The sequence below is a fragment of the Gymnoscopelus braueri genome (genome assembly GCF_963280865.1).
Source record: "Gymnoscopelus braueri genome assembly, chromosome: 1".
In the NCBI taxonomy this organism is placed as follows: domain Eukaryota; kingdom Metazoa; phylum Chordata; class Actinopteri; order Myctophiformes; family Myctophidae; genus Gymnoscopelus; species Gymnoscopelus braueri.
This window is the reverse complement of record NC_137603.1, coordinates 16,216,996-16,242,220: the sequence shown is the minus strand read 5'-3', so window position 1 is coordinate 16,242,220 and position 25,225 is coordinate 16,216,996. Positions and strand designations below refer to the sequence as shown.

Below are 25,225 nucleotides of genomic sequence, written 5' to 3'. Positions count from 1 at the left end.
GCAGCTGGTGTAAAATGGAAGTCGATTCAGCATTGCTTTAGATTTATGTAAGACGTTTTTTTGGTGGATTTATGACAATTAATCCTCTCTCTCTTCTTCTTTCTCTTCCCAGGTGTCATTCTCATCTCGTATTCCGGTGGCGTTTCCTACGGGTGATGCCAACTCACTGAGTAAAAACATCCTGATGTATGCCTGTACTTTCACCGGGGAAAGTCCCGTGGTGGGGGAGCAGGGGAGGAGGGCCGCCAACCGCGTCATTCGCTCTGCCTCCTCGGCCGGCCTGGGATTGCAGTCCATGGGCCCCTCGCTCGCCCTCAGCCCTGGCATTGGCCCTGCCGTCATGATGGTCTCTAAACACGTCGATGGATCACTCAACCAGGTGAGAACTATTTAGTTGTCTCGTTATAAAAAATATGATTAATAATCAATTAAATATGACTGTAAGTTCATGCACAGTACTTGTACAGTATACACATTTATAATGACATCTTTCTTCGCTCTGTCTGTCTACAGTGGGCAGTGACCTTCGCCGAGCGCTCGGCCTTCTCCAATGTTCTCACGGTGTCTCACAAGTTCCGGTACTGCGGCCACCGGTTCCACTTAAACGACCAGGCGTGCCACACGGTTCTGCCGCTGTTGCTCACCTCCTCTCACCACAACGCCCTGCTCACCCCGCCCTCCGCTCCCAGCAGCTTGGATGGGGAGCACCCCCTTTCCCTGACCCCGCTCAAAGGACTGCCCAGGTATTGTAGGATGGGGGATTCAATCCAAACTTTCATCTATATATCACATTTTGCACATTTCAAAGCTATACTGTGTACTTTACATCAAGTGAAAGAGACTCTTTACAATAATTAGTGAGTGGATGACCATGTTTCCCAGTAGAGGAGATGTGAGCTCTGTGTACTCGTGTATTTCCAGGAAGCAGCTTCGTAATGCAGCTACAAGGACCTTCCATGACCCAAACGCCATCTACAGTGAGCTGATCCTGTGGAGGGTTGACCACATCGGACCCCTGTCCTGCACTGGAGGGGTCTCTGAGCTGGCCCGCATCAACTCCCTGCACACCTCTGCCTTCAGCAATGTAGCCTGGCTGCCCACACTGGTGCCCAGCTCTGTGCTTGGTCAGTACTCGGTACACCTACACACACAAAAATGCGTGCTGTGAGTCCTGCATACCATAAACATTTGATGAATGTAATGTTTAACTCCCTTTCTGTTTAAGTTATGGTGCTGTGCAAACACGTTCTTGTTAAAAAGTTAACTATTGTCAATATATTGAATGCTGAGTCATACTGAGGCATGCAATGTTATATAAGTCTACTTGCCTAATCTTTGCAAGAACATATTTTATAACATCAGGACACTGCAGTGATTTTCCTGTATTTCGTAATTCTCCTGTATTTCGTAATTTCCTGTATTTCGAAATTGACAGAATATAAAAGTGCAGGAAAAGCACATGATCTTTTAATATATTAAAAGATCATGTATATACCCTGCATTGCAGGGTATATACTTTTATTTCAATGTATTATTTATATAAGGTACATGCCCCAAAACGAAACAAAAAGCATATTATTTGGTACGATCAAACAATCAATTATCAGATTGCATGCAGTGGAGGCCTGTCTTATTGAGCCTGTTTGTGTCATTTAGGATCCTACTGTAACAGTGCCAGTGCCTGCTTTGTGGCATCAGATGGCAAAAACCTGCGTCTGTATCAAGCTGTGGTTGACGCCCGGAAACTACTTGATGAGCTGTCAGATCCTGAGACATCTGTGAGTGCACACACAAGACGAACAAACTAAAAGTACACATATTTGAAATAATAGCCAATAATGCCATTAGTAGAGATGGCCCCACCAGTATACAAAAGTGTAGTAATTAGTGTATATTTTAGTACCGGTAGATCTAAGCCTACATTTTTAACATCATTCACTGCCATTCATGTTGAAGCAGTGTGGAAAAACACTTTTCTTACAATATTACTCTACAAGCCACTAATTGATGTGTGCGTGTGCAGAAACTGGTGGGCGAGGTCTTCAACATCGTGAGTCAACAGTCCACTGCCAGACCAGGATGCATCATCGAGCTGGACGTCATCACCAACCAGGTAGGGCTGGGCAGTTAACCGAAAAATATCGAAACCCATATATCAACATTGGCAACAAATTAACATTAAAAAAGTGTAATCGATTTTTTTCTCTGATTAACCTCTTAGTTCTGTTTTATACTTCATTGTACAAAAAATAGACGATCTACAAGAGCACAACACGTCGTGAGCTTGTAGATTGACTATATTCACTATTTATTTTATTAAATAATCGTTCATTAACTGATTCACTGCCAATCACGTAGATCTACGCGAACCTATTTAAAGCCGCCACGTGCCAGTCGCGTAGATCTACGTGAACTAAAAAAATATATATACGGTATATATTTTTTCAATTTCACCCAAAGACCAAGGAGATATGATTTTTCGAAGATCTAGACTCCTATCCACTTCCTTGTTAACTTAAAACTTAAAAATTCTGTATCTCGGCTCCTGAGTACTTTTTTTTTCAATGAAAAATCTCTGGCACTGGCAAAAAAAATATGAAAATACCTCTGGCAGTTAATGGGTTAATCGTAATCAAGGTAAAAGTTTGAAATGAGTTTGATATTGATTTGAAGTCATATCGCTCAGCCCTTCAAGCAAGTCAGCTCTTCTAACAAGTAAACCTGTTGTATTGTGGTTGTTTGCTTTGTTGTTCCAGTGTGGCTCCAACACCCAGCTGCTGCATGTGTTCCAGGAGGACTTCATCCTGGGTTATAAGCCTCAGGAAGAACCTGAGCTGTACACAGCGTCCTTCCCTTCCACCGAGGGTAGCACACAATTAACTATTAATTAACAATTACACCGTGACCCATGCTGGTCCAGTTTGGTTGCATCTGTACTGGATTTTACTTTGTGCTCTCTATAGATGGTTTCAAATGGACAACAATGACAACAGTGAACATTCAACACATATGAACGTCCATTCTGTTTCCTGGATACCAATTAAAAAAGTGTTAATGTTACGCTAAACTGTTTGGTGATAGCTAATGCGGTTAGCTAATTATTACTGACAGATAGCCAGCCGGATGTGTCTAAGGTTCTTGACCTGTATCGTACAGTAGCAGCATCAGAGCATTTGAACGAAACCATCTATAACCTTTCCCTATTAATCTGCATGCTATCTATAATGGACTGGTAAACGAAAGGTTAACAAATTAGGCATTTGTTGCATCAACATCATTCAGAAACACTTTTATTATTTCAGGATTGTACAAGCAATTGTGATTATGAACGTTTTTGCTCTCCTCCAGACTACAACCCTCCCCCATTCTCTGAGAAGTTCTTCCTGGTTGTGATAGAGAAGGATCTCAACAAGAACTCTGTCCTGCAGATGTGGCACCTCCACCTCAAGTCTGTCCAAGCCTGCATGGGTGAGTGGAGAATAACATTTTTAATCACATGTTCTTAGGAGATCGTGGTTGGATGTTTTTTTTTTTTATATATATTTTTTATTATTATTATATATATTTTTTAATTCTGTTGATCCTTTTAATTCAAGGGTATAACCTAAATTCTCTGTCCCTTGTTTTCAGATGAGCCGAGTCCAGACTACAGCTCCCAGAGCCAGCTCATGGTACCCAATCAGGCACTGAACGCTGACTCCTCCCCAGATACCTCCCCCATCACCCCATTGCCCCGATCGGCTTCCACAGCCAACCTGCAGTCAGCCAGCAAGCTGATCCTCAGCTCCAGGCTCGTGTACAGCAAGAGGCTCGATCTGCCCCACGGAGTGGAGGTCACCCGGGCCACTCCCTCTGCAGGTAGGAATAGGCACACACTCTTACGCACTAGGCCAGGCAGAGTAGTGGGTGTGCTAGATTTTGGGTTGTCGTCAATGTGCAATCATTAACATTACTATTGACTATTGTCATTTGGCATGATCACATTGGCACACCTAGATCTACCATACTTATTCATTTTATTAGCTGTAGCTGTGTTGCTTTACTTAGATCTCAGTGTACCAATTTAAGCCTAGTACTGATGATTTGTTACCTTTAGATAGCACCAGGATTTGCCTAGGATTTATTTCCCCAACAACGATTGCATACAATTTAGGCATGTACTGAACCTTATCCAGAAGCCCTTACAAACTGAAAGGTCAGAGTAAGTACCATGAAATTGAACATGAACATGAACAGCAGCAACAGGGTAAGTGCTGCTTACGTAGACCAAATAAAATACTTAATAAAAGGCCATGATGAAGTGAGTAAAAAAACAGCCTCCCCCAAAAGAAAACTCAAATTTTTCACATCAGTCACATCCAATCATTTGCTAATCCTATCTCCTTCCCCCCCCCCTCCTCTATTATAGGACACCTGAGTTCCTCCTCCATCTACCCGGTGTGTCTGGCTCCTTACCTGATTGTCACCACCTGCTCGGACTCCCGCGTGCGCTTCTGGCGCTGTGCCGTGGACGGCGACGAGGCGGAGGAGGGCAAAGAAGACAGGCGGACGTACCGCTGGGAGCCCTGGGCCCTGCTCAACGAGGAGGAGGACAACAACAGTGCAGTGTGTGTGTCGGGACGTCCCGTAGCGGTGTCCTGCTCCTACACCGGCCGGCTGGCTGTGGCCTTCAAACAACCATGGCCGGGACAGGTTAGCTATAGCTTCTGGATTAATTCCCATAGTAGAGATAGATTTCTTTGTTATTCCCTCGTCCTGAGATTTCCAAAACGGTTTATCGGGGTTGAAGTGAGCCGCCATGTTCCTTTGTTTCCTTATATTAATGACACGTTTTTAATTCATTCCATTCCTTCCTCCTGCCCCAGGTTTCTCGAGGGGACTTCTCCATGCACGTGTCCATCTATGAGTGCGAGTCTACCGGGGGTTCTGAGTGGGTGTTGGAGCAGACCCTCCACTTGGATGACTTCACCAAACCCTCCTCCACTCTGGATCCCACAGTCAGCGTCGACTCCAACCTGTTTGTCTACAGCAGGTCAGTACACAACGCTAACATTATTTGTTACGGATATCAAAGGGTTGATGTCATGATCTTATAACTAACCCTCTCTCTGTCTTCATCTCAGATCTGACTTGTACATGAGCAGAGACCATAGTTCTCCCAACATCAAGCACTACGTCAACTTGGACTGGCTGTCCAAGGAAGACGGATCTCACATCCTGACAGTGGGCATCGGATCCAACATCCTCATGTACGGCCGCATCTCTGGCATGGTCAACGAGCCGACCACCAGCAAGGAGGGAGTGGCGGTCATCACCCTGCCTCTAGGGGGCAGCATCAAACAAGGCATTCGCTCACGCTGGATCCTGCTCAGGTCCGTGGACCTGGTGTCCTCAGTGGACGGCACGCCGTCATTGCCCGTCTCCCTGTCGTGGGTGCGGGACGGCATCCTGGTGGTGGGCATGGACTGTGAGATGCACGTGTATGCCCAGTGGCGCCAGGACAGAAAGCCTGGCGAAGGAGATGACGCCAGTCTGTCTTCTGCGGACAACATCGTCAGCCAGACCGGAGCCTCCTCTGCATTTGAAGGAAGAGCCCGGTCTAAGAGTGTGTTCGAAGGGAGCGCCGGGGTGGACGAGGCTCTTCGTGCCCCAGCAGGACTGCAGGATGGGGGGCTCTTTGAGGCGGCTCACTCCCTGTCACCCACTCTCCCCCAGTACCATCCCACACAGCTGCTGGAGCTCATGGACCTGGGCAAGGTTCGCCGCGCCAAGGTACGCCTGCTTCAGTTCGGTTTATCTCAATTGAACATTCCCAAAAAGATAACACAAATTAATTGTTTATTATTAGTTAAGAAATGATAAACTAATTTGCATTATCACATCTTTTTCGTTCCTTACGTCCATCTATCAAGGCTATCCTGTCGCACCTGGTCAAGTGCATTGCCGGGGAGGTTGCTGTGGTGAGAGATGTGGAGGCAGGCGAGGGTGGGGCCAGGAGACACTTGTCCAGGACCATCAGTGTGACTGGCAGCACGGCCAAAGACACCATTGTGGCAGGCCGCGACGGTGGCAGGGACTACACGGAGATCAAGTCCATCCCTCCCCTGCCCCTCTACGCCCTGCTGTCCGCTGATCTGGACACCTCCTACAAGGGGCCGGAGGAAGCTGCCAAGGGGGCTGAGGTTGATGGGCCGCAGAAGAGCGCAGAGGACCAATACAATGACCTCTTCCAGGTAGATAGAACCGAGAATTTAGAGCATAACGTGGATTAGAATTTGACTATGTTGAAGAGTGCAAAGTAAAAAATACAATAGAAGCGAGTAGACGTATACAGTAATTAATTAATCCATGATAATACAGTAATCTACACATGATCTCCTTCATGTTTTCACATATGTGTCACTGACATTCATTCACCAGTGCACTCCTCCAAGATATTGTACAGGTGCACACCCAGCACTCACTCAAATGGACTCGTACATGTTTTACGGCTTAATGTAAAATCCTCAAAACATCTTAATATGCCTGTGTTTTAGGTGCAAGCAGTGACCACGGATGATTTCGTGAGCTTTGCTACTGAGAAACCAGAGAAGAAATCCCGGTTCATCAACCTCTCCCAGTATGGCCCTACTTACTTTGGACCAGAACATGCACAGGTACGGACGCAGCTCAGCCGAAGGGCTTCACCCTGGCTGCATCCCAATGTCCCCAAAAAGGACGTCCCATCTCCTTTCCCAGACATTTTCTCTTAACCTCAGTGGAATATGTCATGAGACGAAGGAAAGGTGTGAAGAATAATTCATAAATTCATTAGAAAAAGAAAACCATGGTGCTAAGAGAACAGACTGAACATGAGGCTACATAATCATGTGGGCGTCTTATGACTGATGTGGGTCATGCTGACTTCATTTTTCCTTCAGATGACAGACATTCTTCTGACATTAAATGTTCATGTCTGTCCATCACGTATTCCTAACTCATCTCTCTCTCTCTGTGTGTGTGTGTGTGTCTATCTCTCTTACACACACACACACACAGGTGCCCCCCATACGCTCAGAGGAGGAAAAAAAAGATCAGCATTCCTTCCATGTAATTTCATGTAGGCTATTGAAATGTGGCAATTCCACTTAAAAGTGTACTTAATGGCAGGAATTGAAAGATAATAAGATTCCCATACCCACCCACAGGTACTGATCTAATGATAAAGTCCAAACACAAGCTTATATTTGAATAAGAACATAATCTGCTTAAAACGTCTCATCTCCTCCATGGCAGGCAGGCATTTATGTATGCAGACTTGCGTACAGAATGATAGTACTCGACAAGCTGATTACAAGCTTTTGCATAAAATATCTTAAGAAGAACTGCAGTACTTAGGGAACACCATGAAATGTTTATTTGATTGTGCTTTGAAGCAACGGCTTTGTGTAATCCTTTGATTTTGGAAATGTCCAAAATGTGCGCTGTCTTTTTAATATTGCTCGTACAAGGAATGATGCGATGGCAAATTCACACTCCTTTCATAAATGATGGTCCAATAACCATTCGAACACAGCTGTTAGAGATGTACCATAATGAGAGATAGCAGAATTGTTTGTTCGCTCCAGGGGTATGAGTCAGGATGTACTTGTAAGCTGGTCAAAGACATCTATATCAAATAGACAGGATGCAAGTCTCCCACAATGCAGGTAGTTTCTGCTCAGTCACCAACCACTGGGTGTTTCTGTAAGCCTTTCACTTCAAAACAAATATTCAGTCATTGTAGCTTATTTGGGATTTCTTCTAGGCACGTTCATCACAACCAGAACACTTTTAAAAATGACCCCCCCCCTCCCCCAATCTCTTATATATCCAGACTAAACCGCCTAATTCCATTTTCTCTGTTCAGGTGTTGTCCAGTCACCTGATGCACTCTAGCCTTCCAGGGCTGACCAGACTGGAGCAGATGTTCCTGGTGGCCCTGGCTGATACCGTGGCAACTACCAGCGCTGAGGTCACTAGCTCCACTGACCAGCAGTACTCGGGTGAGCATTGGCTAATTTTACATTTGTGTCTGTCGGTCTGTCTGTCTGTCTGTCTGTCTGTCTGTCTGTCTGGGCCCTGCCCGAGAAATATTTTTTTATGAACAGCAGCAGCAGCCTTTTTCTCTTCTTCATTAATTATTTTTTCATGAAGAATAATTCGACCTTTTCGCAACTAGCAGTTTCGTTCATTCTGTTTGACTGTCCCACATGGCAGTTATCGATTGAATTTAACATAATAATTTGGAATGTGCGATGTCTTTGATTTGAGGAGGTGCGCTGATTAGTGACAGACTGACAGCTGCTACAGCACTGCATCCATTTACTCTGTTCAACATATGCTTCATATACCGCCGCATCTAATTATGCTAATATCAAAACAAGCGGCTTAACTCATTCACTGCCTAGAACGACTAAAACGACTTTTGTCCTTTAAGCCTCCACTGCCAAGAACGACTAAAACGACTTTTATTTTTTTTTTCTTTTTTTTTTTTTCTTATTTATTTATTTAATTTTAACCTAAAGACCAAGGAGATATGATTTGTTGAAGATCTAGACTCCAATCCACTTCCTTGTTAACTTAAAACTTAAACATTTTGTATCTTGGCTCCTGAGTACTTTTTTTTTCTATGAAAAATCTCTGGCAGTTTGTCAAACGCAAAAATAAAAATGTTCTGGCAGTGAATGAGTTAAGAGGGAAATTACGATCACTTCGTTTATAAACAAAGGCTTCAATCTGAAGTCGTAGTTGATACACGGCAGTAGAAAACATTAAGCCTCCCGAAAGACTGTTGACGATGGCTGTTAACTTTTTTCACTGTAGCTCCAACACTGTCTCAGTCTCCGTGGCAGGCTGTCTGTCTGCCTGACTAGGTACTGACAACAGCTGCTCTTCGGTTGCTCCTGGGTCCTAGTGTCCTAGGCTCGTAATATAAAAGGCCATTAGGCTGCGGTGCTATTCTGTAGCCTATAAATGTACTGCCGAGCCCGGCCCCAAGGCCGATAAATATGTGACAAAATCTTAAGCTCTATGTGTTACTGTACATTTTAACACACAAAAATAAAAAATAAAAAAAAATATTCAATCACAGATTTTAATTCTGACTGGAAATGTATATCTATCGGTTATCGATCTCCTTGATGACTAATAATCAATATTGTTATCGGTCCTGAAGAAACATATACTGTAAGTCCATGCCTCCTTTGAATGGTATGTGAGTGGTCCTTAAACGCATATGTGTGTGTGTGCAATAGCTCTGTACACGTGAATATTGGGCACACATGAAGTCAAAGTGCATTGGCGCGCCTGAATGTCTATGAGCCCTTAGCAAGAGAGGATAGTGTATTAACGAACGGTTATCGAAATAAAAGCTGATTGCGTGTTCTTGGTACAGTATGTGGTTATATAATCCCACAGCCATCAATCTAAACAGTGCTAACCTAAACAGCATTGTTTATCCTACTGTGCTGAAACATACATATTTATCTTTGTCCTTTTTCCCCCTCCAACACGTTTCTGCTCTATTTATTTAGTCTTTTGAGAGGAAGACATTAGCAGATTGTTCCAGTGCTAAGTAAGCATGGAGTGGGTAGGAAGGTTCAGGGACAGGCAGACATTGTCTGGCCAGACGGTGCCTGACAGACTTCACCGACACCTAGATTTATAAGGGCCCTTTTACTGCACAAATGTGGACAAATATTGCTATTCCAAAGCAAGGTTTTTTTTCTTTGTTTGTTTTTTAAATAAATGGAATGATCTGTTGTATGTGTGTGTAGGTGGTGAGGCTCTAGATGAGTGTGGATTAAGGTACCTGTTGGCCATGCGACTACACACCTGTCTGCTCACCTCTCTTCCGCCCCTGTACCGCATGCAGCTCCTCCACCAGGGTAACACACACACACACACACCAAAGAAAAGCTCTGACGTTAACACAGTACTGTGCTCAAATAACAGTATTAATACTATCTTGTCAGATTTTGTGAGTCATGATTTCATATTCCAGTAAAGTGATCCTGAGGATTAACTCAAGACTCCCTCTCCCTTTCTCCCCTTCCCTCCCCCATCTCTGGCAGGCCTGTCAACATGTCACTTTGCGTGGGCCTTCCACTCCGAGGCAGAGGAGGAGATGTTGAACATGATCCCAGCCATGCAAAGAGGAAACCCGCAGTGGTCTGAGCTCAGAGCTGTGGGAGTGGGCTGGTGGATCCGCAATATCAACACACTGCGCAAGATGGTAGAGAAGGTACTGGGCGAAAGGAGCAGTGTAGAGTTTTCCAATGGCACCCACTGCTTGGTTTAACAGGTTGTTTAATGACTGTTTCTGTGTGTTTTTAGGTGGGTAAATCTGCATTCCAGAAGAATAACGACCCATTAGATGGTGCTCTGTTCTTCCTGGCCATGAAAAAGAAGGCTGTCCTCTGGGGCCTGTTTAGGTGGGTGAACCATTCAAACACTCACACACAGCATTTGTGAATTTGGTTATTTGGGGGATTTCTTTTCTTTTGATTACTTTAATGAAATATATCTATGTTTGGTTTGCCTCCTGCAGGTCACAGCATGATGATAAGATGACTAAATTTTTCAAGAATGACTTCAGTGAAGACCGTTGGCGAAAGGCAGCTCTGAAAAATGCCTTTGCCCTGCTGGGAAAGCAGCGCTTTGAACAGTCTGCAGCATTCTTCCTGTTGGCTGGATCGCTCAAAGATGCCATAGAGGTGCGTGCGCACACACACACACACACACACACACACACACACACACACACACACACACACACACACACACACACACACACACACACACACACACATACTGTACACAAACCCAACCGCACATGCGTGTAAGTATTACATCTGTGTTATTTTTGAATGTCCTAAAAATGGTGTGTGTATGAGGGAAAGATGTCATCATTAACAGTTCTGTTGTGTGTGCTGGATATTCTCTAATCCAGAGGTCTTCAACAGGGGGTCCACGATCCCTAGGGGGTCCGCGGAGGTACTGCAGGGGGTAAATTTTTTCCCCAAAATGTCAAATTGTCTTTAAACAAAACATGAATCCATAGCAAACAGATAAATGGAGGCACAATGCACAATAACATGGTATGTTTATACATATTTTGTAGAGAATTTTTATTTTGCACACCTACTGGGGCAGGTGCGTATAGGAGCAGGCAATATAAAACACAATTACATAAATATACAATATATGTGGTAGCCCCCCCTACCCTACGAGGTAGGGGGTCCCTGCTCCGTCTCCCCATCAGTTTGGGGGTCCCTGGCCTGAAAAGGTTGAAGACCCCTGCTCTAATCCTTTAAACCACATGAGTGGAGTCTAAACTTGACATATGAGGCATGTAGATAGCTTATGTAATCCACCTTGCTCGAGGTTTGCCACATCACACAGAAGAGAGAGGTTTAAATGAAGCACATATGGATTTTCCTGTGAGCTCCACTAGTGCAAAAAGGCTCTTACAGAAGTCCTTTGAACCAAGAAACGATGCATAAAGATGGAGAATTAATTTGTCAGCCCAGTTTATTGCAACTCTATGTCACCCATCCTTGGTTTTGCTTTCAGTTGAGTCACAATCCCCCCCCCCCCATTCATGCTGTTTGTTTGATGATATCTAGGTGTTATTGGAGAAGATGGAAGACCTCCAGTTGGCCATGATAGTGGCCAGGCTGTATGAGGCCGACTATGAGACCTCCTCCACCTCTCAGGGTCTCCTCTATGAGAAGGTCCTGGGCTGCAACAAAGACGGCAGCGGCTACCACTGCTCTAAGCTCCATCCAGATCCCTTCCTCCGCAGCATCGGCTTCTGGATCATGAAGGACTACACCCGGGCCCTGGATACGCTGCTGGAGCGCATCCCCAAAGAGGACGACGAGAACCCTGGTCAGATATAGAATCATGTTTCAACCAGTAGTATTCTCCTACTGAAAACTGTCTAAATGTACACATCACTAGTCATGTGTTGCGGGGGACTACAGTAAAAGAACAAAGCTATAGACATCCTAGTAGTGACGTCTGTGTTTTCCTCTGCCCCTGCTCCCTTCCTCTTCTCTCCTTCTTAGATGTGATGGTGAAGTCGTGCAACCCCGTGGTGTTCAGTTTCTACAACTATCTGAGGACACACCCCCTGATCATCCGCCGCCACTTTGCCACCCCAGAAGGCACCGTGACAAGGAGCAGTGCTGACGAGATCAACCTTATAGAACGCAAGCTCTTCTTCACCACCGCCAATGCACACTTCAAGGTGGGCTGAGTTTAGAGTACAAATGTGCCTCTACAGGACGTGTGTAGGTTCTCTCCTAATCTTGTTGCTCATCTTCTGTAGGTGGGCTGCCCGGTCTTGGCGCTGGAGGTGCTCTCCAAGATCCCCAAGGTGACCAAGAAAGCAAGAACCCTCAGTAAAGGCTCGTCTTTGGCCAATGTCGGCTCCAGCCAGCCACTGGAGAACGGCACCCAGGGAAGTGCAGCAGATTGGGGCGCACCAGCAGCCCCTACCCAAGCCTGGGGAGCCAACGATAGCGCAGCCGGACTGGACTGGAGCCAGCCTCTGGTCCAGGTGGAAGATGAGGGGCTTCAGTTGGACTGGGGAGCTGACAAGGAGGAGGACGAAGATGACGAGGATGATGATGGAGGTTTGATGATGAAGAAATCAGAGTCTGAAACCATAGCAGAGCAGACCTCAGGGAGTGTCCAACCTGCACTGCAGAGAGATGATTCTCAGGTAGGAAAGCAGCTTTGTACATGCATAGTAACTGTGTTGTCATTATGTGCTTACTTAACCTTAAGAAGAAGAAAATACATAATTTAACTTCCTCTTTCAGGGCGAGTCAGAGGTGGACGTAATAGCAGAGCAGTTGAAGTTCCGTGCCTGTCTGAAGATCCTGATGACGGAGCTGCGTACGTTGGCCACCGGCTATGAGGTGGATGGAGGGAAGCTCCGCTTCCAACTCTATAACTGGTTGGAGAAGGAAATAGGAGCCATGCACAAGATCTGCAACTACAAGGTGCATGTTAGTGACGGTAAGGAGGAGAGCCAGGAACGGGAACCAGAGCGCTGGCGCGACCGCGGGGCATCGCTGGACATTCCTGATGACGCCCTGGAGCACATTGAGGCCGGCACCTATGAGCGTCACCAGATGGAGCGCCGGCGTCTGCAGGCCAAGCAACAGCACTCGGAGAGGAGGAAGGCATGGCTGAGGAAGAACCAGGCCCTGCTCAGGGTTTTTCTCTCCTACTGTAGCCTGCACGGGGCCAAGGGAGGGGGAGTCACCTCTGTGCGCATGGAGCTCATCTTCCTGCTACAAGAGAGCCAGCAGGTAATGACAATAAGTGATGCATTTCTTTCAATAGCAGTGGTCTCAGAAAATGCATTTTCAGGTCGGGATACCAATTTTAATCAATCAGGAAAGGGAACTCATACAGGATACAGAATAAACAAGTGAAATTGGAAGTGATGGCACAAAGAAATTGGCAGATTTAAAAAAAAAACTGAAACACTATATATTGAAGCTGATAAGTGGGTACTCTCTCCTGATTGGATGAAATTGAAAATGTATTTTCTGTTAATTGAAGAGCTGGAGATACAGGGAGACACCTGTTACTGAACAAGTATTTCTGCCGTGTCAATCCATATGTTTTTTTTAACCTGTATTAAGGGTCGATAAGTGTTAACGTATTCTTTTTCTATTTTTCTGTGTAGGAGACCACAGTGAAGCAGCTTCAGTCTCCCTTGCCCTTGCCCACCACACTGCCCTTGCTATCTGCCAGCATCGCTGCCACTAAGACGGTCATCGCCAATCCAGTGCTCCACCTTAGCAACCATATCCATGACATCCTCCACACCATCGTCCTCATGGAGCTTCCACCGCACCCCATCATCCTGGACGACCGGGTCAGACCTCATCTCAAATCTAGCTTTTATTTATACAAGCACAAAACATATCAAACTGGAAAATGTGCTCCTCGGAGCACAGGTCTCCGCCAGGTCAGGATGGTTATTGTGGGCCAGCAATGAATAATTGAAATGTGTGTATCTTTCTGCAACCCCACCTCTTACACCTCTTAGGTGAATATGCTGCACACACTGGCTGCTTCTCTGTCTGCCTGCATCTACCAAGCCTTGTGTGACAGCCACAGTTACAGGTAAACACACGCACGCACACACTCACATTTACATACACACACATGAATTTCTACAAATAGCAATGCCTTGTATATCACAGGCTTTGGACACACCAAGTGCATTGTTGAGTCTTGTGTAGTGCAACTGGCATCTGCCCTTGAACACATTAAGTGGACAAGTCAACCCTGGGAGTTAACATGGTTAACTGTGAAGTGTGAACCACTGCAATGCCAGTATAGGCACTACAAAGCCTCTATCCATGCTGGGTGCTATTTTCCAGTTGAGCAATATAAATAGTCTTAAGTGATATGCATTCCTGTGATCGTCTGCAGCAGCCAGGCGTCGGCTAACCAGTTCACAGGGATGGTGTACCAGGGCCTGCTTCTCAGTGAGAGGAGACGACTCCGCACGGAGAGCATAGAGGAGCATATTACCCCCACCTCTGCTCCAGCACAGTGGCCAGGTAACCAGTTCCACGTCACCTCTGCTTGTTCCACCCTTTGTCTATGGGATCAGCAGCTTTGCTTACTGAAGTCCCACATTGTGGTGCTGAAATTATACTCTCTATCATTCCACAAAGTAGAAATTCTTTGAGTAGATGACTGAAATGCTCATATTTGTCAGTGTCAAGAGGGATAATTTTGAAATGTTATAATTTAGAGGAGAAAATGGGAAAGCGGGGGAAGGGAGAGGCAAGAGTACGAGGGGCAGATGGTGTTCTATAATAAGAGCCCCGTAGCCTCTGGGAAGAAAACGCATTTAACCACGCCATGTTAAATGCTCTGTGAGTGGGGTCTGCTCTGTATTGCAGAAAAATGAAGAATTTCCCTAATGCCATGGAAGCTTTATTGCAAAATGAGGAGTCAACCTAATCTGCTTTGCCTCACAGGTGTGTCGTCCCTCATCTCCTTGGTGGCGTCGGCCAGAGAGGAGGGCCAGCCCAGGCTCAACGTGCTGCTGTGCGAGGCGGTGGTGGCGGTCTACCTGTCCTTGCTCATCCACGGCCTGGGCACACACAACAGCAACGAGCTCTTTCGCCTGGCAGCCCACCCGCTTAACAACCGCATGTGGGCAGCCATTTTTGGAGGAGGGGCCAAAGTTATCATCAAGCCCAAGAGGCCTGCTGAGGCCCCACCAGGTATGTGCTCTGGTACCTAGCTTACTTCTGCTTTGATGTCGTCGTGCCATTCCCGTCTCCATCAGCCCTCTCTCTTCTCTCTAAATATTGGCTCCCTCTCTCACTTTTCTCTTGATATTGGATCCCTCTCACTTCTCTCTAGATATTGGATCCCTGTCCAGTCTCACCTGTTACAAACTCTCTTATTCTTCTACTTCTTCACATTTTCCCTCTCTTCTCCTCCGTCCAACAACTCTCAACATCCTGACCGTTTCTCTTCTTATCTGAGGCCATCTGTCTTACCTGAACACTGGTCCTGTGTGGATCTCCACCTGGTTCGATGGACCTTCCTTCACTCAGTCCCATCCTCTTTTGTGTGAGCCAAGCTGTGCTGTGTGTAGTCTCCTGTGTGAGTGAGTGTGCCCTCTGTGTCTCAGTGGCGGCCGATTTTGAGGCATCCAGGCCAGAGGACGCTCAGGAGACAGGAAGGCCTGAGCAGAGCAGCCCCACCCTAAACCCCGTCCCCCAGCCCCCCCAAAGACCCCCTCCCCCCGTCCGAGGGGGAGACGGGTCGGTTCCTGGGTCACCGGCAACCAAGGGCAGCTGTGAGTAACGGAGCTGGTCGCTTGCAGTGCCGTTTTTGCAGGATTGCCGTGTTCTGGGTTTGCAGGATTGGATTGCTGGTTTGCAGGACTGTGCATGTTTAACTGTGCAGGTTGTTTGTTGTTGCAGATGCTTGACTTACAGTAACTCCTCTCTCTTGTGCAGCTACTACTGAATGCCTCGTATGAAAATAAAATAAAGCCTCCTAGTGCATTACAGACCAACAGCTCTGTGTTCAGTGTTCTGACAAACCATCGTGTGCCTTTTTGTGTGCGTGCTGTGGCGTGCGCGAGTGTGTGTGTACTGTGTACGTGTGCATTGCATTGCATGCCTATGTGTGTCCTGTATGCTCACCCCCATTGTGTGTCATCCCTGTTGTGCCACTGAAGCAGCAGCTAAGACTAGTGAGCAGATTTCAGTGGCCAAGGCTGAGCAGCCCTCTGAGACTAATGCTGACCCTGACACTATACCAGGTACTCTGTGAGTGGCTAGACTAACTGAAATAACAGAGCTGGTTGTGCCTGCGTATTTCTGTTTAGTCACTGGCAATCAAACGGCAACAGTATGATGCTAAATATGTATGGTCTTTTAACGATTAGATTGGTATGAACTTGTTTAGCCATCCTTTTCCTTCATGTAAGTAAATAGGGATAGCCGAGAATATGTCTGCTCTCGCAGCCTGCCACCGCTCGTTCTACCCCTGACAGACTTCAGTATCTATAATCTAACCTGATACTAAAGTCTGGCAATGCAATTTCCTATGCACAATTTCTAAAAGCAGCTAGCTGCACAAATACACTGTAAGCACGCTCAAGAGCTGAAAACTGACCACATTAGGTACTGCACCAGGTTGTGCCAGAGCAGTGAGCCATTACCAAGTTTAGAGGTACTGTGGCGCAGCAGCTAATGTCGACACACACAATTCACAACAATTTGCTTTGAATAAAGTTATTTTGTTTTCGAAAATACGGCAGTTCCTGTTTTTAATGCTGCTGGCAACAGGAGAAGCCGACCAGTGTTCAGCTGGTTAGTGTGCTTATGTTGGTGCTGACTGTTTTGAGACACTGTTTGGAGGAAATTGTATTGCCTGAGTCTAGACTTTAGTATCATACCATATTATAGATTTTAAAGTCTGTCCAGGCTATGCTCGTTCATCTTCAACAGGCCCAGGCTGAAGTGCTCCACTTGTTCACACTGTATTTGCACGGTATTTGTGGAGTAGGTAGATAACGGGCTGACATTAAGAGCTCGTATCTCTGAGAGCTATTTATCTGTTCATCTTCTAACTCTAAGCCTTCTGAAGAGGAGAGTGAGGTATAAGGAGATGGTAAAATGCCAGCCTGGCTATAGGAATCTGTCATCCAAATGTTAACATAATCTGAACATTTCAGATGCAGGCACACGTGCACACCTAAACACACACACACACACACACACACTCATGCATTTTGGCCATATTTTGAGCTCTTGAGGATGCAACGCTTCAATCATGACTGATTAAAAAGAAATCCATCCTCCATTGTTTGGGATAGTTTTGTGTATGGGTGTTTTTGTGTCACCTCACAGCCCGTATCAAATCCAGTTTCTAATGAAACAGTGCTCTGTGTAGTTTTGTGTCTGTGTTTGTGGTGTCTATAACAACAGCACTGTCTAATCTGGTGTGTGTCTCGTTTTGTGAATGCGGTGGACCTCAGTGGTTCCAGAGGTATTGACCCAGGATAGTGGTGCAGGTCCGTGTGCAGCCTACAGTGTGTATTACGATGTGTGTGTCTCTGTTCTAAACGTGTGTCTCTTTGTGCATCTGAATCAGTCACATGTACTGTGTATTTTCCTTGTGTGTGTGCACACTGTGACTCATGCAACCAGTCCTATTTCAGACGAACATTTCATTCTTCACACAGAATGTTATAGTCTCATAATGTAGCTTGAACAGAGGCCGTGTGTGCAGTGCTCTCAGTTACAGTGCAGTCAGAGATGGTACAGATGAAGTACGTACCATACTGTTCCTCACCTTCCTCCTCTTTCCTCATTCTTTGGCCTTTTTGATGAAGTTGCTCATCCTCATCCACTCTTGGAAATGGCAGCAGTCGTCTGTGTGTTTGTGTGTGTGTGTGTGTATTGTGGTTTCACATTTCAACTGTGTTTGTGTTGCAAAACCATATTTTTAAAAGACATTCCTTCCTCTGCCCCCACCCTAGTGGTGCCCACCCCTCCACCCCCGGCGGAGGATGTGGACAGACAGAGGCGCCGGTTCAACATGAGGATGCTCGTTCCCGGGCGTCCCGTGAAAGAGACCCCCCCAGTCGCCCCGCCCCCGGTGCCCGTAGAGCGCCCCGCCTACAGGGAGAAGTTCATCCCCCCAGAGCTCAGCATGTGGGACTACTTTGTGGCCAAAGTATGTGACTCGTACGCCCCTAGATTCACCTGTTTGTAATTAGGAAATTGAAGGTCGTACTGTATTAATGTCAGCCTGATAGAGAGTATCCTTTTGTTTTATATCCGGTATGGATATTTGTCATTAACAGACAAATACAAACTTCCAACTATTGTCAAAACAAAAGGAACAACAAAGGTTTGAAACTACTCCACTCAGAGTGTTACTACAGTGTACCCCTGGCAAACAAAAATATCTATATATCTATATATTACAGTATATCTATTATACATCTCATGAACAAAGTGCATTAAATGCACTCTTCTGCATTGAATGTAGGCTGTAAACTGTACTGTGTACTGTATGTTTTTAATTGTGATGTGATGAGATTTGCTGTATTGATGTAATGTTTTTGTATCTGGTGAGAACAAAGATAATTTTCCGGCCTTGGCTCGACAATAAAGTTATTCTATTCTACTCTAGACAGCCGACATGGTGATTCACTGGGCTTTAGAATCTTAACTATGCTGATCTCTTCCTCTCTCTCTCTTTGTTTCTCTCTCTCTCTCTGTCCATCTGTGTCCCTCCCCCAGCCCTTCCTGCCTCTGTCAGACAGCGGTGCTTTATATGACTCGGATGAGAGCGGGGGTGAGGATGATGAGGACGATGATGACGCCTTCCTCTCTGACACCCAGATCACAGAGCACTCTGACCCAAACTCATACAGGTAAGATTCACCTTTCAAGCCTGTTGATCCGGTTGAACCAAGAGCTGTGGTGCTTCGTTCATGTATTCTAACCCAACATGTTGGTCTGTGGTTGATATGCAGCTGGTCTCTGATCCGACTGGCCATGGTCAAAATGGCTCTACACAACGTTAAGAACTTTCTCCCAACAACCGGCCTCGACTTCACAGGTACACACACAGTTAGTCACACACTCACATGCAAATGCATGTACACAAACACACGTATGGATAAACGCATTCTTTTGGTGGCTTCTTAATATGTGTAATTATTGGTCATTGCAGTGTTCTGTGCACTAATTGTCAGCGTGTCTGGGCGTTGCACATTGCATTTACAGACAACAACTTTTGCTATTTCTTATTGTTAAAGCAATTTACACAGCAAAATACCTCCTAATAATAGACGGGTTATAGGATTGCATTTCACCAAATGAATGGATGATCACCAGTTGATCTTTTTTTTTTTTTCAGAAACAATTTGTTTCTGATATTACTAAATGTTGGAGTGGCATGTCTGCCCCCAGAGCCCCGCTAATCAGCATGAGTGACGAGCATGATTTCGTTATCTCTGCCTGACCTTTCGGAGATAATTACAAACCAGTTTAAAAACAAAGTCTCCTTTGTATCTGACACCTGGGATCTCCGTTCTTCATATGCATGCTGACCATAACGTTGCTTTGCTCTCCATATGAGTAGATAACATTATAGGTATGATTTGGATTGCAATATTAAAGATAAATGAATCATGTTAAACGGAACATGATGCTGTGCACCAAGCATAGGCACAGACCTTTTAAAAGAGCCGTTATTTGAATAGAGGAGACTTTCACCATTGACGTCCGATATTAAACCCATAATATTCCCAAATGCAAGAGGTTACGTTTTTCTTTTACTCTAAGCCTAAAGGTCTTTTCACACGAGGAGCATTTGACGCGCCTTGTAATACATTTTCGATGAGTGGTGAGAGGGCAGGTAGGTAGGGCAATCTGACTGCCGGTGCAACAATCGTACGCAATCCCATGAAACTGTCACTTCATGCTCATCTCATGCACACGCTCACCCGCTGCCAGTTGTATAGTTTTTAACTTTTTTTTATCCACAGCACCCGTCTATTCACAATAGTGCGACCCCGTGATTCGACAATATGAAAATGGAAACGGTTGCCCAGTCCTAGGTCAGAGTTGACTGTGGTGTTGAATCACTGTGTGTTTCAGAGCTGCCAGTGACCTCTCCTCTGTGCAATGCCGTGCTGAAGACTCTGGAGAACTGGGAGCAGATGCTTCTGGAGAGGATGAACAAGTTTGAAGGTCCCCCTCCCAACTACATCAACGTCTTCCCCACTGACATGAGTGCGGGAGGAGGGCCTGCCATACTCCGACACAAGGCCATGCTGGAGGCCGACAACACACCTTTCAAGTGCGTTTTATTTTTTATTACTTTTTATATTTTATTGTGTAATAGTCGTGGAACAGCTCTAGGTTTCCTGTTGTGGTTTTTATTCATTTATTTGTGTTCTCTTCCAGAACCAAGAACCACCTCTCCTTCCCAGCCCGTCGTCTTTGGCATTTCATGGTGAAACAGGAGATTCTTCAGGAGACGCTGATTCGCTACATCTTCACCAAGAAAAGGAAGCAGTGCGAGGTCAGCAGCCTAGAGAGCATCTCCTCTGACAGACGACCTGTCTGGTTGATTATTGATTTGCCCTGATGATGATGATAGTTTATCATCTTATCTGATCAGAACAAAATGCATGTATATTTTTGTTCTCTCCTGAACTCCCCCAAATGATGCAGTTTATCATTATTGTTTTAATCTCTCACCATGAGACATCTCATGGCTGGCATGTGATGTCTACAACGACTTAGAACTATTTGGCAGACTTTTGCTGCAGCTGTCAGAACAAAGCAGTTAATATAAACTCTGGTACTTGATGCTTCGATTCGATTATTAATGGTATGCAGAGTTCAGATAGCACCTACTTACAGTAGCAAAACCAATGGTTGCTGTTCTATTCACCCCGTGCCCCACACAACTATAGCCCCATGCTAGAGATCGCCATTTCCTTACACCCCACTTTGTGTGTTCATCAAAGATCCTATCAACCCATGTCATTTTCTTTTCGTTCCCCGTTTTGTGTTTGTTTTTGTGCATGTGTGTTGTGCTGTGTATCTGTGTTCTGCGTCCACATTGCTTTTGTGTGTTCTGTAGTCTGTAGAGAACCATATGGACCATCTAAGCCAAAATAGGCTTGCAGGAGCTAGCAGTTGGAACAAGGTAATATCCCTCATCCTCCCAGGCCCTGGCTCTGGGCGTCCATCTGTCCCTCTGTCTGTCTGTCTGGAGGAGTCACTACACAGCCGACCTTGGAAGAATGAGATCATTAAGATTTTTGTATTATTATTTCTGTGCACATAATTATTATGTGTCAAATCATTCTGAATGTGGGTGTTTAGGTCTGGGTTAGTATACATTAGCAGTATAGTGGAAAATATAAAACAAAAAACAAGCGTCACGTCGTACAACAAGGTACAAATTGGTCTCAAGGCTTTTGATGTTTTTCTCCAGTATGGTCTGATAGTGACTGCTCCAATTCATTCTGTCCACTTGCCTCATCCGTTTGACAGAAATCAACTCAAACACAAAGATCTCTAACACCTAATTGGGGGGGGTTATCTCTGAAACATTTGATTTTTCAGCTCACCTGGCCTCACCCCCTTCCACTTCTCAGTAACACTCACGCACCCAGCTGTGTTTCTCACTCACGTTTTCCGGGCCAGATGTTCCTGCTGGAGCCAAAATCCACTAATCCACCTTGTAAATGTGATCTGCGCTCAGAGATGTGGCACATAGACCTACTAACCTGCATGCTCACTGTGTTGGGGCTGTGTATAAGGCTGGCGGGCTTTGCAGCAGGGTATCGTGTCAGTGGTCACAATTTGCCATATGAACAACATTTTGGTCATAATGTCTTCCAGGTGGAGGCTGATCTGGGCTACCCAGGAGGAAAGGCTAAAATCATCCACAAGGAGTCCGATATCATCATGGCCTTTGCCATTAACAAGGTAAGAGTTGACTGGGTAAAAGTGGGAGAATAGTGTGCATATCCCACCGAAACCAAATCGGGTACAGAATCAACCACTTGGATGAGAAAAAGTCCACACTGAATTAAGCTAATTTCAGGTTGCAGACAGTTTTCTGTTACAGTTACCAGGTTGCCACAGCATAACATTTTATTTTTCCTTTACTGCCTGCGGAACTGTCACCCACGCTTAACTTTCATGCTGTCTCCCTCCCTTTCTCTCTTTCACTAGGCCAACTCCAATGAGATCGTGCTGGCATCCACCCATGATGTCCAGGAAGTGGACGTGTCCACCCTGGTGGCCGCCCAGCCCTACACCTGGATAGGAGAGGACTTTGACAAGGAGTCCCGCAGGTCAGACTCATGATTGTGTCTGGATTTGAAAATGTTCCATACAGACGATACTGCAATACTCCGTTCTGGGCTATTGTCACTGCCCTTATATGTCCAAAACTGTTATCTTTCGTTAATACTTACCATTGGTTATTACACGGCTTGGTTGAATGCTTGATTCTGATTGGTTAATCGCTGAATTCAGCTGTGTGTTATCAGTGAATAATGACCGATGAGCTCAATAACAGACCACTGTCTAATCAAAGACTCAAAGCACCTGCTCATATCAACCTGCGCTGCTTGGTTTTATGCTGTAGCCAACATGACAGCCCTGTAAACAAACACACTGTCATTTACAACAAAACGTTGCTCTCAAGAATGTTTTTGAAAAGTGAGAAATAGACGATGCAATAACCGAATAGAGATTCTATTTGATCCACTACACTTCCTTGTTTACCGTGGTGCAACGGCAGAATACCAAAACGCTCGCCCCAAAACGCAGTCGCCCCGGGGCAAATCCGGTGGTATTATAGGGAAATCCGTCCATATATAGAATGGGGGCGAGCGTGTTTTGGGGTGAGTCTTCCGGTTACCTTATGGAATACGTTTAATTTGTTTTCCGAGGCAAACATGTCGGCCCAGCCCAACACTTATACTTTCATTGCCTTAAGCAAGGAAATATTTCGTTTTGTTGTTACTTTTGGGTAAATTTTTTAAGTAGCTGTGTAATAAGCTACCTTCAGGGTGATTATCCACCTCCACTCCGCGTCGGTGGATAATCACCCTGTCGGGATTACATTTTCAATAATGACCACCTACCCATACATTATCCCTTGCTTAGATATTTATAAAACCCACAGACATATTTAGCCACTTTCATCTTGGCATCCCTATTTTGGACATTGAAACGCAGTTTAAGAAATGTGTTAAAACCTTTCAAAAATGGCTATTAATTTATGAAAAAACATAAAAGATGAATAATGGAGATACGAGGTTTCCAACTGACAGACGATATGCAGTAAACTACTCCTGAAGACCTTTGACCATCCTCATATTGTGTTTTACAGCTCCGATGATGCAGATTACCGTTCGTCTCAGACCAACATCGCCCAGGCCAGTAACCCTGCGGCCTTTGCCCAGCAACAGATGCCTGTCGCTTCCTCCATGCCCTGGCTGGGCAGTGGGCAGACCAGCATGGGAGCCAGTGTGGTATGACACTGCAGTCATAGCATTTTTTACATACACAGCTGTGAGACTGGCCAGTTCCCAGTGTCGATAAGAATCATGTAGTTTCAATTAGTCGCCAACAGGGGGAATGGGAGCTTTGGTGGTGATCCTTGAGACCACTCAACCATAACAAATAGCTCTGTGCTTATGTATTCAATGGTTGATCCTGCAGATTATTTGGTTACCATATACTGTTTACATTTTATATCATTTCGGATAGTAAAAAAAAAGTATGGCGATAAGGACATGTTTTGATCTACAATTAGAAAGCAGTTGGTCCTAGACTTGGACTTTCTTATGCGTCCAGTTGCACAGTTTAATAGCCATCTGCCTCAGGCCAAAGACTAAACAGCCTCTCTGCTGAATCTGTGTAGACTGGGAGTGTGTTTGTGTTGAATAGATAGCACTGCGTAAACACTGATAGTCCCCTATAGCCAGCAACCCCAAGGTACAGATAATGCGTCAGACAGCACACAGCCTGGGTTCTTTCTGTCCCAGAGCACCACACACACGCTGCAGGGTGTCATATAGGTTCATTAGCTTTCAATTTGCATTTGTCAAAGTGAGCCTCATGGAACCCCTGGGAATCCTTGGCTGGGTCTGGAGGATTATCTCCAACAACATCACGAACATTGCCATAATTCATCCACTTGTAATGAAGAGGGAGGGTTTTGTAATGAGGGGTATACATTATTGTGGTCACGTGTCACTCTCCCCGGTGTTAGCACCGTGCTTTCTAGACCAGAGCATAGCATGTGTGTTTTCTGTGTATTTATTCAGCAGCGATAAACGCACTAGGAAATTGCTGCAAACACCAGAAACGAGGAAGTAAGAAAATGAGAGCCGTGTCATATTTTAGTCAACTTAACACCCAGATTTCTTACAAAACAACCACCAAAAAGTAAAAAAAAGTAAACACACAATGTTAACATTTGCTGCTTAAATAGTTTATTTTAAAGAGATTTTGCATGGAAAAGTGCTCTGAAAAGGATTAGGCTGCTGGAGTATGTATCAGATTTATGCAAAAAAATAATTCTGAGATTAATTTGTTTTTGTTTGTTTTCAGATCATGAAGAGGAACCTCAACAATGTGAAGCGAATGACATCCCATCCCATATATCAGTATTGTAAGTAACCAAAAGTTTCCCCAGTGCACAGGTGCATTTCAAACATGATGCGATATGACGCATTGAGAGTTTAAACGGGGCTCCTCTGTCTTGTCTGTGTCTCTGTCAGACATGACTGGCGCTCAGGACGGCAGCGTGAGGATGTTCGAGTGGAACAGACCGCAGCAGCTCATCTGCTTCAGACAGGCAGGCAACGCCAGGGTCACCCGCCTCTATTTCAACTCCCAAGGCAATAAGGTACATGCTGTAAAGATGCCTGGGCACACTCTGCAGCCATGTTTTGTCTATCTGTCATGGCTGTTCTAACTTGTCAGCACTCTTCTCTCTCTCTGTCTTTCTCTCTTATCCTTGCAGTGCGGGGTTGCAGATGGAGAAGGTTTCCTGAGTCTGTGGCAGGTTAACCAGACCTCCTCCAACCCAAAACCATATCTGGTGAGAGCATACACGGTGTCATATGTGTTAATTTAAC

The 25,225-nt window shown here is 45.3% G+C and overlaps 1 protein-coding gene across 7 annotated transcripts in view; it reads left to right on the top strand.

Moving 5' to 3' along the window:
* The window catches only part of dmxl2 (Dmx-like 2), a 44,415-nt gene that overhangs the window by 15,215 nt on the left and 3,975 nt on the right, over positions 1–25,225 (top strand). Inside the window, exons 12-50 of one of the 7 annotated variants that reach the window (XM_080431158.1) lie at positions 113–379; positions 514–743; positions 922–1,124; positions 1,657–1,778; positions 2,024–2,113; positions 2,757–2,865; positions 3,349–3,468; positions 3,631–3,858; positions 4,409–4,692; positions 4,866–5,032; positions 5,124–5,772; positions 5,913–6,233; positions 6,537–6,656; positions 7,889–8,024; positions 9,798–9,908; positions 10,095–10,264; positions 10,357–10,454; positions 10,571–10,736; positions 11,649–11,913; positions 12,093–12,274; positions 12,356–12,751; positions 12,852–13,346; positions 13,730–13,921; positions 14,096–14,172; positions 14,488–14,615; positions 15,042–15,290; positions 15,707–15,874; positions 18,071–18,267; positions 18,840–18,973; positions 19,076–19,161; positions 20,205–20,406; positions 20,514–20,631; positions 21,199–21,264; positions 21,966–22,052; positions 22,302–22,423; positions 23,470–23,611; positions 24,696–24,756; positions 24,866–24,993; positions 25,111–25,188. In XM_080431158.1, coding sequence (XP_080287284.1) covers positions 113–379; positions 514–743; positions 922–1,124; positions 1,657–1,778; positions 2,024–2,113; positions 2,757–2,865; positions 3,349–3,468; positions 3,631–3,858; positions 4,409–4,692; positions 4,866–5,032; positions 5,124–5,772; positions 5,913–6,233; positions 6,537–6,656; positions 7,889–8,024; positions 9,798–9,908; positions 10,095–10,264; positions 10,357–10,454; positions 10,571–10,736; positions 11,649–11,913; positions 12,093–12,274; positions 12,356–12,751; positions 12,852–13,346; positions 13,730–13,921; positions 14,096–14,172; positions 14,488–14,615; positions 15,042–15,290; positions 15,707–15,874; positions 18,071–18,267; positions 18,840–18,973; positions 19,076–19,161; positions 20,205–20,406; positions 20,514–20,631; positions 21,199–21,264; positions 21,966–22,052; positions 22,302–22,423; positions 23,470–23,611; positions 24,696–24,756; positions 24,866–24,993; positions 25,111–25,188 — 7,164 coding nt within the window. Of the gene's footprint in view, positions 1–112; positions 380–513; positions 744–921; positions 1,125–1,656; positions 1,779–2,023; positions 2,114–2,756; positions 2,866–3,348; positions 3,469–3,630; positions 3,859–4,408; positions 4,693–4,865; positions 5,033–5,123; positions 5,773–5,912; positions 6,234–6,536; positions 6,657–7,888; positions 8,025–9,797; positions 9,909–10,094; positions 10,265–10,356; positions 10,455–10,570; positions 10,737–11,648; positions 11,914–12,092; positions 12,275–12,355; positions 12,752–12,851; positions 13,347–13,729; positions 13,922–14,095; positions 14,173–14,484; positions 14,616–15,041; positions 15,291–15,706; positions 15,875–18,070; positions 18,268–18,839; positions 18,974–19,075; positions 19,162–20,204; positions 20,407–20,513; positions 20,632–21,198; positions 21,265–21,965; positions 22,053–22,301; positions 22,424–23,469; positions 23,612–24,695; positions 24,757–24,865; positions 24,994–25,110; positions 25,189–25,225 lie in introns of all 7 variants that reach the window. The other 6 variants (XM_080431157.1, XM_080431161.1, XM_080431160.1 and 3 more) reach the window with 6 other exon arrangements.